This window comes from Pelobates fuscus, chromosome 2 (assembly GCF_036172605.1).
Source record: "Pelobates fuscus isolate aPelFus1 chromosome 2, aPelFus1.pri, whole genome shotgun sequence".
Taxonomy (NCBI): domain Eukaryota; kingdom Metazoa; phylum Chordata; class Amphibia; order Anura; family Pelobatidae; genus Pelobates; species Pelobates fuscus.
This window is the reverse complement of record NC_086318.1, coordinates 192,045,156-192,060,265: the sequence shown is the minus strand read 5'-3', so window position 1 is coordinate 192,060,265 and position 15,110 is coordinate 192,045,156. Positions and strand designations below refer to the sequence as shown.

The window sequence follows — 15,110 nt, the reverse complement described above, 5'->3', positions numbered from 1 at the left end:
GCATCACAGTTCAAATAAAATCAACAGTAATCCCTTTCCTTTACTCGTGTGACCAAAGTCACCTCCCTCAACCTCGTAGTGTCCCCGCTCGGAGAACGACTTTCGTAAGTCTCACTACCAGCGGCCACAGGAAACAGCAACCATCTCCGACCCGAATCCTCGTTACAGCAGTCCACAAAGTGTGGCCACCTCTATCCTCACCCTCGTAGCGCCCCTATGAACCCACTCATAAGTCTCACTACCCCTTGGTGATGGAGACAGCAATGCCTGCCCGAATCCACACGCCACAAATAAAAAAAATTGGAATTCCACCAGCCTCAGCGCTCGAAGCTGGAGGTTATCACCTCTCTGCAAGCAGAGTTATGTGCACAATGAGGCTAGCTAGGCTATCAAAGTGACACCATGGGGAATCCCCAGGAAGCAGTGAGTCTACACCCCTCCACAGATTCCCCCCTCCTCTTTTTCCTTACAGCCACAGCCACGAGGCTCCTAAAAGAGGTAAACAGGCAAAGAAGACCCCCAGGAAAACATCCACAGGTCCACCCCCCTTTTTCCTTACAGCCACAGCCACGTGGCTCCTAAAAGGAGTAAACAGGCAACAGGACCCCAGGCAAAACCCCCGCAGGTCCACCCCCCTTTATCCCAAAAAGGGGTAAACGGACAAACACTCTACCCGGGCACTTAAACTGAAACAGGCCAATTCAAACACACCCAGGCAACAGATAGACTAAATGCAGGTAAACAAGTGAGTAACAAGACACCGGGCAAGATATTACCTGTCTTTGATGTCCTCCCAGGAAGCAGTCACAGACACGTGGACGGGTCAATCAAAGGGGCCGGAACATACCGGTGGCTCTGCAGAAGTCTCTACCGTGTAATTGGAGGTGATCAGTCTCCCCTTCCTTCCCCCTGGATTCCTCCGTCCAACAGCGTCTTCCTTAGGACGGCTTACCGGCCAGAGGCCATAGCCCGATGCCCCACGTTGGGCGCCAAATTGTTATAGTGTAATTTAGAAATAAACAAAGATGTTTAAATGTCTATCTGTTTCTGTCCAAATTATAAAAGATTGAATTGCGTATATACGCTGAAGTAATGCAGACTGACACACGGAGTTCAGGTTAAAATAACTTTGAGGAAATTTATTGGCAAGTGCAGCAAGAGCGGGCTCGCAGGCCCTTTTAAGGGGAACTTTGCATCATCATTGATTATCGAGATATCAGTAAATAAACATCGTTAATTGGATTAATTGTTAAGTGTTTGTGTCAGTGACCACCCATCAATATGGTTAATTGGCTCAAAAACTAAGTGGTTAGCTAAGTGTCCACCCACCGAGGGGTGGTATTGTTCTGGACACGGGTGTGGACAGAAGGCTCAAGCGCCATCTTTCCCAGCATGAGGTTTACTCGGTGGAAAGGGGGGCTTGAGCGTCATTTTACACAGTTAGTGATGTCAGTCTTGTGGTCAGGTGCAAGGTTCTCTTATGAATAGAACATTTCATTAGTACAGTGTTCTCATGGCCTTCAAATTATACTATGTTGCAAATTACAGGAGATTCAGCAATTCCTGGGTTAGTCATGTCTTTATAGAAAATACAGTCTCTGTTCATTGTATTAAATGTTGCTGGGAAATTCTGTCATGTAATGTAGTTTAAGATGGAGAATCTGTCAGGTAATGAGGACAAAATGGAGGGTCTGTCACTGTGTGAGGTTAAAATGGAGTTAGTACAATAATTCAATACAAGTTCAATAAAGATTTGTAATAATTCTACATCAATTGCACCCCTCACACACACACATGGCACCACACACACACTACAGCCCCTATCCCGGCAGACTCCAGGTAAATTGTCAAACTGTTCTTAAACAGTTTGACTACTTACCTTGGGAGGGCACTACTGGCACCATAACCACTGCAACATGATGTAGTGGTTATTGTGCCTGGATTGTTTCTTTAAATAATCTACTAGTGCCACTCCCTAGATTAGGGGTCCAGTATATGTCGCAGCACTGTACATATATACAACCTAGAAACTTGTTTTGACTTGGGGTGCCTTGGAAAAATCTTGAAATAGTAAGAGCGCCTTGAACCTAAAAAGTTTAAAACCACTGATTTAGGCAAAGATAACAAGGACATATCATAAAATGGCCTTAACTAAGCAGGAGAGACAGAATATGGAAGAGCATGTTGTGATTTGGATTTCATGAAGTCATTGTTATCAGTGGCATGTGCCTGTCTAAAAAAAAAAAAGAGAAGAGATATTCAATTAGTTTTTGTGGTCTACCCTGCATCACTCCCTGTATAGAAGCAGGGAAGACACTGGATACTGTCGGTTTGCAAACACTGTCTGATCAAAGTTGTATGCGTATGACTGAGGGTTTCTGTCATATATTAAACATAGTGATTTAGAAGCCAATGCTACATCCTGCTTTCTGTTCATATACCCTGTACCAAATTATTATGCAAATTATATTTTTCTCATTTACCTAAATAATTGATGTAAATAACAGTCAGCATAATTCTCATGTTATCAACTATTAAGAGTACAATTCAAATTTTATTGAACAAACCTCCTAATGATAACAGTATTTTTTTTAAACATAAAAACTTACAACGCACTGTTCCAAATTATTACGCACAGTAAGTTCCAAAACTCTTTATAGGTTGTAAAGAACTGAAAATTGTCATTTGTTGTGTTTGCAGCATTTTTACTGAAATCAAAAGCGATTTCAATCAAACTTATAACAACATTTTAACTTTTTAAACATTTTAACAGGTCACGTTACATTTTAACATAGGACCCCTTATTTGATAGCAGCTTCACAAGTCTTGCATCCATTGAACTTGTGAGTTTTTGGACAGTTTCTGCTTGAATTTGTTTGCAAGATGTCAGAATAGCCTCCCAGAGCTGCTGTTTGGATGTAAACTGCCTCCCAACCTCATAGATCATTTGCTTGAGGATGCTCCAAAGGTTCTCAATAGGATTGAGGTCAAGGGAGGATGGAGGCCACACCATGACTTTCTCTCCTTTTATCCCCATAGCAGCCATTGATGCAGAGGTATTCTTTGCAGCATGAGATGGTGCATTGTCATGCATGAAGATGATTTAATTTACGGAAAGCATAGTTCTTCCTTCTGTACCAGGGAAGAAAATGGTCAGTCAGAAACTCCACATACTTTGCAGAGGTCATCTTTACACCTTCGGGGACCCTAAAAGGGCCGACCAGCTCTCTTCCCATGATTCCGGCCCAAAACATGACTCCACCACCGACGTCTCAGCCTTGTTGCAACAGAGTGGCCGTCCACCAACTATCCACTACTCCATCCATCTGGACCATCCAGGGTTGCACGGCACTCATCAGTGAACAGGACTGTTTGAAAATTAATCTTCATGTATTTTTCTGCCCAATGCAGCCGTTTCTGCTTGTGAGCATTGGTTAGTGGTGGGCGAATAGAAGGTTTTATGCACAGTTGCAAGACTCTGGAGGACTCTACACCTTGATGTCCGTGGGACTCCAGAGGCACCAGCAGCTTCAAATATCTGTTTGCTGCTATGTAATGGTATTTTAGCAGCTGCTCTCTTGATCCGATGCATGGATCTGGCAGAAATCTTCCTCAATGTGCCTTTATCTGCACGAACCTATCTGTGCTCTGAATCCGCTTCAAATCTCTTAATAGTGCGATGATCACGCTTAAGTTTTTGTGAAATATCTGTTTTCATACCTCGTCCAAGGCATTGAACTATTTCACTCCTTTTTCTTCCCCATATTGCATGAAAATGGTGCTCTGCTTAATAATGTGGAACACCCTCCATTAGTATTTTTTTCTTAAATTGGGCTCACCTGGCAATCTAATTATCACAGGTGTCCGAGATTGTTTTCAGTGATCAAAAGAGCCCTGAGACACAATGCCATCCATGAGTTAAACTGAAAAACAAAATATTTTATCATTGTGACACTTAAATAGAACTAGCATAATAATTTGGAACAGGGTGTAGATAGGCAAGTGCTAGTGCACTTGCATAATCTCAGACCTACCTATGTGTGTTCCCTTTGAAGCTCTGATCTTCTGCTCTGTTACTTGATTTTTAATCAAATGTATGAGGCTGCTGCATGCTCAAAAAATGCCATTAACAAAACAATAGAAAATAAGGATAGAGTGCTACAGTTATATCATGTACACAAAATGTGCAACTCACATTTTTTGAGGAACATATAAGACGCAAATTTTTGTGATCCATGAACCTTTCTCAATCTGACTGGTCAATCTGCCGGCACAGACTGAATATCTGTGCCGGGGTGTAAAAGAGGGGAACACTTGCAACAGCCGCAGACACTCGATCTACAGCTTTTGCCATTTTCTTTTTTGCCCCATATACCCTCAAAGAAAATATGCGGAAGAAACATGACATGCATTTTTACTTTATCTACTAAACGATAAAAACCTGTTGTTTATTTTTTTTCCTTCTTCTTCAGTGAAGTGTTCCTTTCAAGGACCATTGCTTAGGTTACTCCCTCTATAAATTTGCCAACCAAATTCAATGTTATAATGGGAGGCTGAACAAACAAAAGTATAATGTTTCACCGCTAGGTCTTTATCAGGAAAAATGTAAACACCAGGACTACTACATTAAACTATAGTGCTTAGAGTATCAAATTGTTATTGCAGTTAGTACAAGTGTGCTACAGCATAGGGTTTGCAGGTCAGAGTTGTGATAAATATATGCCAGTTCTGCTGAACCTTGGGGCTATAAACAAATAGCAAACCTAGCACAACCACTCCAGAGCAGGCATGCCTCAGTTTTCATCTCATTTAGATGATCGCACGTCAGCCCACAGTCAAGGAAAGGCGTACATCCTGCTGAGATTCCTTTAAAAGGGCTTTACACTGGATCTTCAGGAACAGAGAGGTTGAACTGGTTGGGCCCTGGTGTACAGTACAATTAAGTTGATATGTATTTGAATTGTCAGTTTTAGATCAAAGAAGAAGCATCTGGCCTTTATGCCATGTGACTAACTCATGCTCGATATATAGAAGAAGAAGAGAAAAAACAGTTCACATCTTATAGAAAAGACACAGCTGTGGAAGATAACGCTTTGTAAGTGTAAAGCCTTATCAAGTGTTTCCAGAATGAATTACTGCTGAGAATGCGATAGTTGAATTGGTTTATCTTCTGTGTTGGATCTTTTGACCTGTTTCACAGAAGAGAAAGAACTATAAGATCCAGAATCCACATTTGTCCCCCCTCTTTAGTTAGATTATTCAACCCCTTAAGTACCAACCTCATAGTGGGCTTGAAAGGTTTATTGTGTGACTATTAAAGGAACACTATAGTGTCCGGACTACAAATATTCCTGACACTATAGTCAGGAAAGTATCAGGTCACAGCTGGCCAAGCCCCTGCTTCACCTCCTTGGCAGAGATCATCAACATTGATGATGTTAGCAGATCCAACGTTTTTCTCATAGGCTATTGACCATGCGTGGCAAAATACCGATCTATTCAGCATCTCCTCAAAGATGCATTGAATCAATGCATCTTTACGGGGAATGTCCAGAGCCTCCATGCAGAGCGTGGAGATGTGCAGCACTGACCCAAAAGCACTTTTAGGGGCCTTCTGAGTGTCTGCCACTAGAGGTGTTACTAGTTAGCAATGTAAACACTGCCTTATCTCTGAAAAGGCAGTGTTTACATTAAAAAGCCTGCAGGGGCATACTATGCACACCAGAAAGAACAACTAAATTAACCTGTAGTTGTTCTAGTGACTATAGTGTCCCTTAAGGTGGTGTGCATGGTATCTCTTCACCCTCCCATTTTACCAAGGATCATGTGGGAATACTTGATCATTACAGTCTGCTCTAACAAGCTGAGCTGACAAAGTTTACCTGTCAATGTACACATGTTTATTTGCATATGTATGTATCTGATGGTCAATTAAATCTGTATATTTTGCTTGAAAATGTACAAGTTGAGAGATAAAAAATAGTTTAAAAGTGGGCCCCCACTGGTCCATCAATTTTTTTTTTGTCATTGACCTTTGAGAGAGCCGCAGAGCCCTTTTACATCTCTGGTATTGTGTTTGCTATGGTTACTCCCTTACATATTTTTATTTTTGCTAAACAACGGGTTCACCAAACTCTGACCCTTCAAATGTTGCTGAACTACAACTCCCATGATTCTTAGAATGAAATAGATAGCCAGAGACTCAAGGGAGTTCTTCAGCAATATCTGGATGGCCAAAGTTTGGAGTTCCATGTGCTAGAGGATAAAGGAAAGGAGTGACTGTTCAGAAATCAGCATGCTGGCAAGGATGCCAGTCTGACTGCATCATGTTTTATATTTCAAAGATACTTTCTCAAGCTGTGCAAATAAGAGCAGATTACAGGTGAGACACCAGTGACAGTCGAGTTGGTTGTTAAACGTATGTGAAACATACAGAGCTATAGCCATGTGAGTGCATACCTGAAAGTTAGTATTATTATATAAAAATATATATTATCTCTGATAAACGAGATATTCAATTCCTGTTTGGGGATTTCTGTTAAAGTGTACCTAGCATGACAGGTGCATTTTGGCGAGTTACAGCACTATTTACATGTTTTCTCCCCTTCGTTCCCTGTCCCCATCTCTTCAACCAGCAACAGTGTAGTTTAGTGTGGGAGCATTTCTGGTTTCCGATGTAATCCTGTAATTGAGAGAGCAGGTGGCTGAAGAGAATAACCGTGTGATCTGATTGAGTCCCATAACTATCTGCAACCTCAGATCAGCAGCTACACTTGTCTGTCGGAAACTAGTAAGTGACAGAAGTAAAGATCAAACCAAAGTTCTCCTTTCTAGGGGAGGACTGGTAACTTTGGCTTTGGAGTATGTGTAGATAAATGGCCTTTTGGAGGCACAACATTCACAGATCTTTGCGTGGATGACAGTTACACAGAGCATATCCTAGTAGGCAACTTGAAGTCTAGAGAGTCCAAACAGTCCATGCAGGGAGGGCTAGCAAAGAGTTTGCTCAGATCCTGCCTGCTGACACACACACACACACACACACACACTCACACTCACACTCACACTCACACTCCTTCTGCTATTGTAGACTTTTACATAAATCAAGGGCACTTTTCAAAGACAATACTATTGTGTTCAGGTTTTCTGCATAAAAAGTGAAGTAGTAAACCCCAGATATAAAAGTGTAAGTGGTCCTGTGACTTTTGGTAATTCTTCATGGTTCCTTTTTTTAATTTATGATTTACTTTTTTTTTTTAATTTATGTGTTTCACGGCAACTGTTCTCCATAGCCAAAAAGGAAAGGCAAGGGCATAAAAAATACTATTTTTAATAAGTAACATTTATCTCAGCATCGCAGTTATCCTAAATTTTACAAAATTCATACCTAAAGTCTAAACTCATTCTACAAATTGTTGACCAGGATTTGTAAAATGTCAAAAGATCAGGCATCCTTATATATTTTTTTTTAACAGTAATTTTCTCAAGATCTCTTTCTCTCTGTCTCTCGGTCCATCTTCTTCTGGTTTTATGCTTGGGTTCAGGCTTTGCTCACAATTTCTTGATTGTAAGAATGTAAAATATGATATTTGTGTTGTGTGTGTGTGTGGTCCTCGTACTACCCCTACTATATGCTCCTGTGTGTGTATGTATATACATATGTATATATCCTTTCGCAGGATGCAAATTTTCAAGTTTATGACCAGATGTTACACATAATTTTCAAATACTAGTTGGGGGTCAGAAGTTTATCATGCAACTAATCGTGGTTTTTGGGGATTGACATATTAATAGACTAGCCATAGATATGTTCAGATGTTAGTGTCTATTTCAAAAACATTATCTCTGTGTTTACAGGGAAGCACTCTTCAAAAAAGCTAAATCAAAAGCTAAAAAGAAGCCAAGAAAACGTTCGGACAGCTCTGGAGGATACAACCTTTCAGACATCATTCAGAGTCCACCTTCAAAAGGTCAAAGTAAGCACATATTCTTTGTCTGACAATACTGTACATTAAAGAGGCACTTCTAGCTCATTGTAGCGTGTAAACAGTCTGTAGGTGCCATCCCCCTGATTTATATAAAACCATGTGCGAGTGGTTTAAAAAGACAAAGACTGTTCTGGCACCTACTACCCCTTGTCTGCTCTCTGGTACAAATGTTTGTTTCCACATTACTACTTACAACTTTGGATGGCGGTGATAGTCTGAGAGTGTTGGGCATTGGTCAGCACAGGCCTCTCAGACAGTTTTTTCTAACTTATAGACTATTGCAGTCCACTTGCTTATCAACTAAGGGGCTGGGGTGTAGATGCTGGAAGTCAAATTTTTTTGGTTTTGTTTTTTAAATGTTTGTTTGTTTGTTCTTGGTTTTTGTATGCATTAGAAAAAAAAATGTATCCCATTTCTGTTTAGTGTATTTGGTGAGCAGAAGGGTGATATTAGATAATTGTTCTGCTTCACTAAACTTTTAAACTGAGAAATACATGCTGTTTACCCAGGTAATCAGTAAGGGCAGTTCGGAAGTTTAGAATAGTAAATATAGCTTAAATATTAGGAAACAAGCAGGGCTATTACTATAATATTACCCAGGGGTGACAAGGAAAATGTTTTATTTTTAAGTCGTGGGCATAATTAACATTTGCCCCTGGGATAGGTACCTTGCGTGCACACTTTAAAGGAACAATATAGCGTTAGGAATACAAATATGTGTTCCTAATGCTTTAGCTTCTCTTTCCCTACACCTTTTCAGGTCCCCCCAGCCACTAGAGGTGACTTTAACACTACAATATAATTCTCAAAAACTGCAGTGTTTTACATTACAGGTTTAAGAGGACAGGTACACTTCATCTGGACCACTTAATTGAGTTAAAGTTGTGTTGGTGACTATAGTGTTCCGTTAACTATTAACAGTGAGCATGATCTACTAAATTGTGAGAACAAGCTAACTATATAAATGAGCAGCAGTGCAGGCGCTTGATAAGCACCTACCTATCTCCTTGCTGCGGTCCTTGGCTGGCTTTTGACATGGCAGCATAGTCAGTTGGCTCCTCCAATGTGCTCATTGGAGGGGCCGGCCAATACCACCACCATCTTGGGGCCCAGCCTGGGAACACAGCAGGAAGAGAGGTAGGTTCTTATCGAGCGCCTGCACTGCTGCTCATTTATATAGTTAGCTTGTTCTCACAATTTAGTAGATTGTTTGCACAAGTTAATTATATTATGGCTGGTGTAACTAGCCCCCAGCACAAAAGGGTCTCTGGATGTGCAGCATTTCAACCAGATTCACCTCAAATCAATATAGTGGTCATGGTGGCTGGAGTAACCCTTTAATTTATTAAAGTGCACATTTCTAATAAAATCTGTACTTTTTGTAAAATAAGAAAAGAGGACACCGTATTCATGATTTGAAGTGCTTTAGGGGTCTGGGTGTCCTTTTAAGGAGGTATTGCTATATTTCAGGAATAATTCATGTTCTATAGAGAGAAAAAAAATTACCTGCACACTATCCAAAATCTTTATATACATTTAAATAACCGTCAGGTTTTTAGTACCACTCAAATATCCATTAAAGTGAAAGCTCACTTGCACTGTAAAGGCAAACATCTTAGTTGATTCCTACACTAACAATTCATCTTACTACTTTTAGTTAAAAGGCAAAATTTGTGAGTCAATGGACCCTTATTCATGTATTAACCCTTAATAGGGCACAGATGGATTGGGCAGCAGCACTGTAGCATGATTTTGTAATACTAAAGCAAATACAAAAACACAAAATTAAGCCCTGCGCTCAATCTCCTACTACTCCTTGGCAGCATCAGTGGCCACAGTACTCATCAGCCAAAATACAAAGAACAAAATCAAAGCGTTACCTGGCACTATCCTAAATCCGATGCACATTTAAATAACTTTATTAACTATTCATAGGGTACACATAGTGTGGGGGCGGCAGCAATGTAACATGGGTATTGAATACAAAAGCAAATACAAACACGCAAAATTAGAGGGACCCTCCACTGCCCAAATGCAAAACAAATCACTGCTGAACCACACATGCATTTAATTATTCTTTTTTTTTTTTTTTTATTGGGGGTATATTTAAAAACCGCTTGCAAAAGTTGCAGATCTCCTGTCCAAAGCAGTTTGCACGCTGTTCCATTTATTTCCCAGCAGCCCAGAGCCTTTGTGTCCTCCTTAAAGATATTATTTATGGTGGTTATGGTGCATTCTGAGTTTTCCTTTAAGGCACATTATAACGATCCTCCCGGTTACTATTGTTTCATTCTGTTCACTATTGCAGCAGGAATTTGTAGAAATTGCTGTTTCACTAGTACTAACAATAAGTCCTGCTTACTTCCAGCTGTTACTTTTATCTTACATTAGCAGTGAGGAAATGTCCAAAGATTGTTGTGCAAAGTACTTTGTGGTGCAGATTGACACACACAAATCCTCAGTTTATTTTCAGTTTTTTTTAAGCAGCCCTACATATGTGGTAGTGTCTACAAATGTGGCACACAGTAGTTTCTTCTTTTATTATTGCTAATCTTCCTTTTTGTTCTTGCCCCACAATTTGCATGAGTGCAAACAGATTGTAAAACCATTCACTGTCACAAGCTGGTTTGCAAATAAAACAGTCCTGCCACTTCATTTTTCTGGAGCTTCAAGGGTTTCAAAATATCAGAAGGTGTGTGTGTGTATATGTATATATGTATGTATGTATGTATGTATGTATGTATGTATGTATGTATGTATGTATGTATGTGGCACTCAGACCGAGTACCTCCGCCAATCGATGCTCCTAGTGGTTGCCGAGGACTCCAAGCACTCCAACCGACACCATCAGCACTGCAGACTTATTCCATCCCCCAAGCATGAGCCAAGGCTTCAAGAAAGGGTCAAGCAGGTCTGTTTAATGAGCACACAAAAGCAACAGCACTCATGCAGCAAAACTCCTCCTCCTCAGAGGAAAACAAAATGACAGTTAAGTTCAGTCAGTGTTTGTATATATGACAGTTATTGGAAGTTGCAGAACTGTGCCAGTACCATTTAAAGGGCCAGAACAGTCTTTTAAAACACCAATAAGTCCAAATGGTGTTTCTAACTGGCAAAATCTCCCAGGGACCATAGTCATACGACAAGAGGCTGGTAATTAGTCCTCTCCAGGCACAAGTGGCGAAGGGCACTTCGTCACACAATATATTTGTATTAAAAATTGTGTTCACCCCAGGTTAATCAGGTTTATTGTCACAATTTACAGACTTTCAGCTGTTTGCAATGAACAAATCAAACAAAAGCAATTTAAATTGCTCAACACAACAAAATCTTCAGGTGATTTCCCCAAATTCAACAGAAAATGCAACTTATAATGACTTCTTAATTCTCAAACATATTCAACCTATTCATGGCAAGAATATTTAATACTTAGTAGAGCACTCTTTTGCTATTATGACCTGTTGCAAACCACATGCATAACCAGACTCCAGCTTCTGGCAGCGTTAATGAGCAATAGCCTCCATTTCTGTTTGCATCAGTTTGGGTTTGCAGGAGCAAAATAGGAAATAAAATACATGGAGGGACTGGGGCCGTGGATGCAACACATGAAGAGGCTAGAGGGGAATGAGACACCTGGAGGAGCTGGGGAGGGAAATGAGACACCTGCAAGGGCAGGGGGGGAGTAGGGGGTGAAATAAGACACATGCATTGACTGGGGGGGAAATTAAACACATGGAGGAACTATGGGGGGGGGGGGGAATGAATGAGACACATGGGAAAGGAGATGTGGGGGCTGTGGGGTCGACAAACAAACAAAGTGGGGCTAAGAAATGGGAATACAAGACATACAGAGGGTCTGTGGAAGAGGAGAATAAGACACACAGAGGGGCTGTGGGGGAAGAGACACACATAGGGACTGTTCGGAAAGAGACACAAAGAGGGGCTGGGGAAGTGGAAAAGAGAAACACAGAGGGGCTGTTGGGGGCAGAGACATACAAAGTGGGAAAATGGGATATGCGATACACCAAGGTGGCAAGAAATTTAAAAGTGGGGTGAAAAAAACCACAGACAACAAAAAAATAGCTTGTCATTAAGTGCAAGACAAGCTTTTAAAGCTGTGTCCTTAAGGGGTTAATCATATGGTGGTTCCCTGTGTTATTATAGTGACTTCAGGGGGGCTTAACACTGTAGTTATTGCTAAGAATCTTCATTTCCATTTACTTAAATGGCGATTCAAAGCTGCCAAGTAATGATTGCATAATTTTAATGATGATAGGATTTATGAGATATGCAATTTAAAAGAATGTAATCTGCATGTTTTTATTTGTTTTTGTTTTTTTTAATAATTTTAAAGCAAACTTCACAAGTTTAGTTTTATTTAGCAAACCTTATGGCTTAGGTACTTTTATGTGCCGAGTACTCTTGCATCCCTTTATATCAAATATATGCACCTGTGATGACTGTCATGTCAGCATTATATCACTATTAACCCTTTCACCTTCAATTCCAGGTTAAGTAATGACCTATGTTACCTGGAGTATAAAAAGGTGCTCATGAGATGACCATTTTGAAATAATGTGCTATGTTTAATGTATCCATGACTGTACATATTTTTATCTAATGCAGAATTTTACCATTTTGTGGAAGGGTGAGCCATGTTACTTGCTTTCAATCATCAAGATGTTAATATTATTCTGTGCAATATTACACACTGATAAAAGCATTTCATTAATAACATTCAGGCCTTTTCAAGTCTGAAAAGACAAATTCAGCTGAGTCACTTCAAGAATTGTTGACGTCTGATTCTGAAGGAAGCGTTGTTGGGGCGAATAGCCCAAGAGAGCTGCGATCTCCTGATCACAATGCAGCATACGCACCAGATCAAAATGAGGTCAGTTAATATGCCATATTATTCACCGCTTTACAACCATGAGGATTGTACATTAGATTGTAAGCTCTCAAGTTATGTTGCTAAGCATTTTGCATGAATGTACGGTATTTGTTAGATTGTATGTTCACAGGTAGTGTCTTCTATTTCTTTTGTATCAGTACATGTTAATTATTTGTCTGTTTCCTTTATTTTATAATGCTGTGAAATATGTTGCTGATAAATAAATACTGAATAATAATGATTAACTTCTAATCACATTTACTAATGAAGACAGTTGAATTTATAGTTAGAATCATCTTTCGTAGACCAAACATTATTTCATAGCAGGTTACTTACAATTACTTACAAGTAACTACCCAGAACTAAAGCTATTATTAAATATTAAACAGCTATCAGTTGTAGTGAAAAATTAGTATACAGTATATTAAACAGATAAGTATTTTGTGCTATACATAAGAAAGGTTTTGAGAATCATAGCTCCAGTCTAACTATACTTCACTTAAAGGAACACTCCACTTCATATCCATAAAAATAAAATTACTGCTTGGTAGGTATACCCTCAATGAAAACTTGGATGTGTTAATTTATGAACAGATCTTCATTGGGTGTTTGATTTACAGCTGTGGAGGTGTTTCTTAAAGGACCACTATAAGCACCCAGACCATTTCAGCTTAATGAAGTGGTCTGGGTGCCAGGTCCATCTAGGAATAACCCTGCCTGCTGTAAACATAGCAGTTTCAGAGAAACTGCTATGCTTACAAATGGGTTAATCCAGCCTCTAGTGGCTATCTCATTGACAGCCGCTAGAGGCGCTTCAGCGCTTCTCACTGTGATTTTCACAGTGAGAAGATACCAGCATCCATAGGAAAGCATTGAGAAATGCTTTCCTATGGACTGGCTAAATGCGCGCACGGCTCTTGCCGCGCATGCGCATTTAGCCGATGACGGCCAAAGGAGGAGGAGAGTCCCCAGCGCCGAGGGAGCCCGGCGCTGGAGAAAGGTGAGTTTTTAACCCCCTTCCTCTCCATTCAGCCCGGTGGGAGTGGGACCCTGAGGGTGGGGGCACCCTCAGGGCACTATAGTGCCAGCAACACGAGTTTGTTTTCCTGGCACTATAGTGGTCCTTTAATCTATTTGTAAAAGTGCAGATTTCTTATTGAAATAGTCACTTTTGTAAATTTCAAAGAAAATTGGATAGCCCTTACATATTTTCACTTCAGCAAGCTGAAGTGCTTTATATATGTGGATTAGTCATTTAAAGGATCACACTAATAAATTAAACAGAAATGTTCAGATATATGGGTCAGACATGTTTTGATCCTCATCCTGACTTTCTATTACACTTCCTGCACTGCTTTTCTCTAGTACATGATTTGTATTACATTCATTTGCATGATGACACCAGAATCGAAGCTCTGTCAGCCATGAAAGGTATTTGTTTTTGACAACTGTAAACATGGAACGGCAATGTTTTGATTGTCTGAGTAAAGGGACATCATCTGTGCATTAAAACCACTGCACTCCCTCTAAGTTGCACGTTTTATTTTCATCTGTTTTGTCATTTGATTTAAATAAATATGACAAGTTAAATAGAGAGAGAGAGAAACATTTTATCTGCTACTGGTTCATCTTTCGTTTCCGTATATCTTACATTTTGTTATCCTGTCTTCTCAGTGTATTTATTTCTCATCATGTTAGATCATGATGTCCAGTGTACTGTACTTTTTACTGCCTGCAGGTGTCACACTTCCTCTATATAATTATATATATATATAATAAAAAATATTTTTAAATAAGCCAAGTTTCTGATAATTTATATATATTCAGAAACTTGGCTTTTTTTTTGGTTTTTTTACACAAAATATGCAATTTTTCGTAGGTAACAAATCTAGTCCATCTTACATTAAATTAAAAGTTGTATTTATTTGTGTACTTTTCCTGCATATGGAACTTTTGAAAATTAAATAATTTGTCATTTTGTTTAATAGGTTAAAGATAAAATTTGCCCTGTAAGTACCGGCTCCTCACCATCAACAGGAAGTGCAACTAGCAATATGATGAAGGCACCACCACAAGCATCTTCTCCCAAAGCTATCCCAAGTACCAGAACTTCCTCTTCCAGTTCTCCAAAATGGGTTTCTATTTCTTTCAGGTGCTTATGTCTCTGATATTGTTTTGTGCGTTTTTTTTATTTTTTATGCTAGGGCATTAAAAATAATGTATTAAAATAA

At 39.7% G+C, this 15,110-nt stretch overlaps 1 protein-coding gene across 3 annotated transcripts in view; it reads left to right on the top strand.

Moving 5' to 3' along the window:
• Window positions 1-15,110, top strand: part of IBTK (inhibitor of Bruton tyrosine kinase) — a 127,923-nt gene that overhangs the window by 86,176 nt on the left and 26,637 nt on the right. For 2 of the 3 annotated variants that reach the window (XM_063443025.1, XM_063443027.1), the window contains 3 exons: window positions 7,858-7,976; window positions 12,731-12,879; window positions 14,868-15,031. In XM_063443025.1, the coding sequence (XP_063299095.1) occupies window positions 7,858-7,976; window positions 12,731-12,879; window positions 14,868-15,031 (432 nt within the window). The remainder of the gene's footprint in view (window positions 1-7,857; window positions 7,977-12,730; window positions 12,880-14,867; window positions 15,032-15,110) is intronic. The other variant, XM_063443026.1, reaches the window with a different exon arrangement.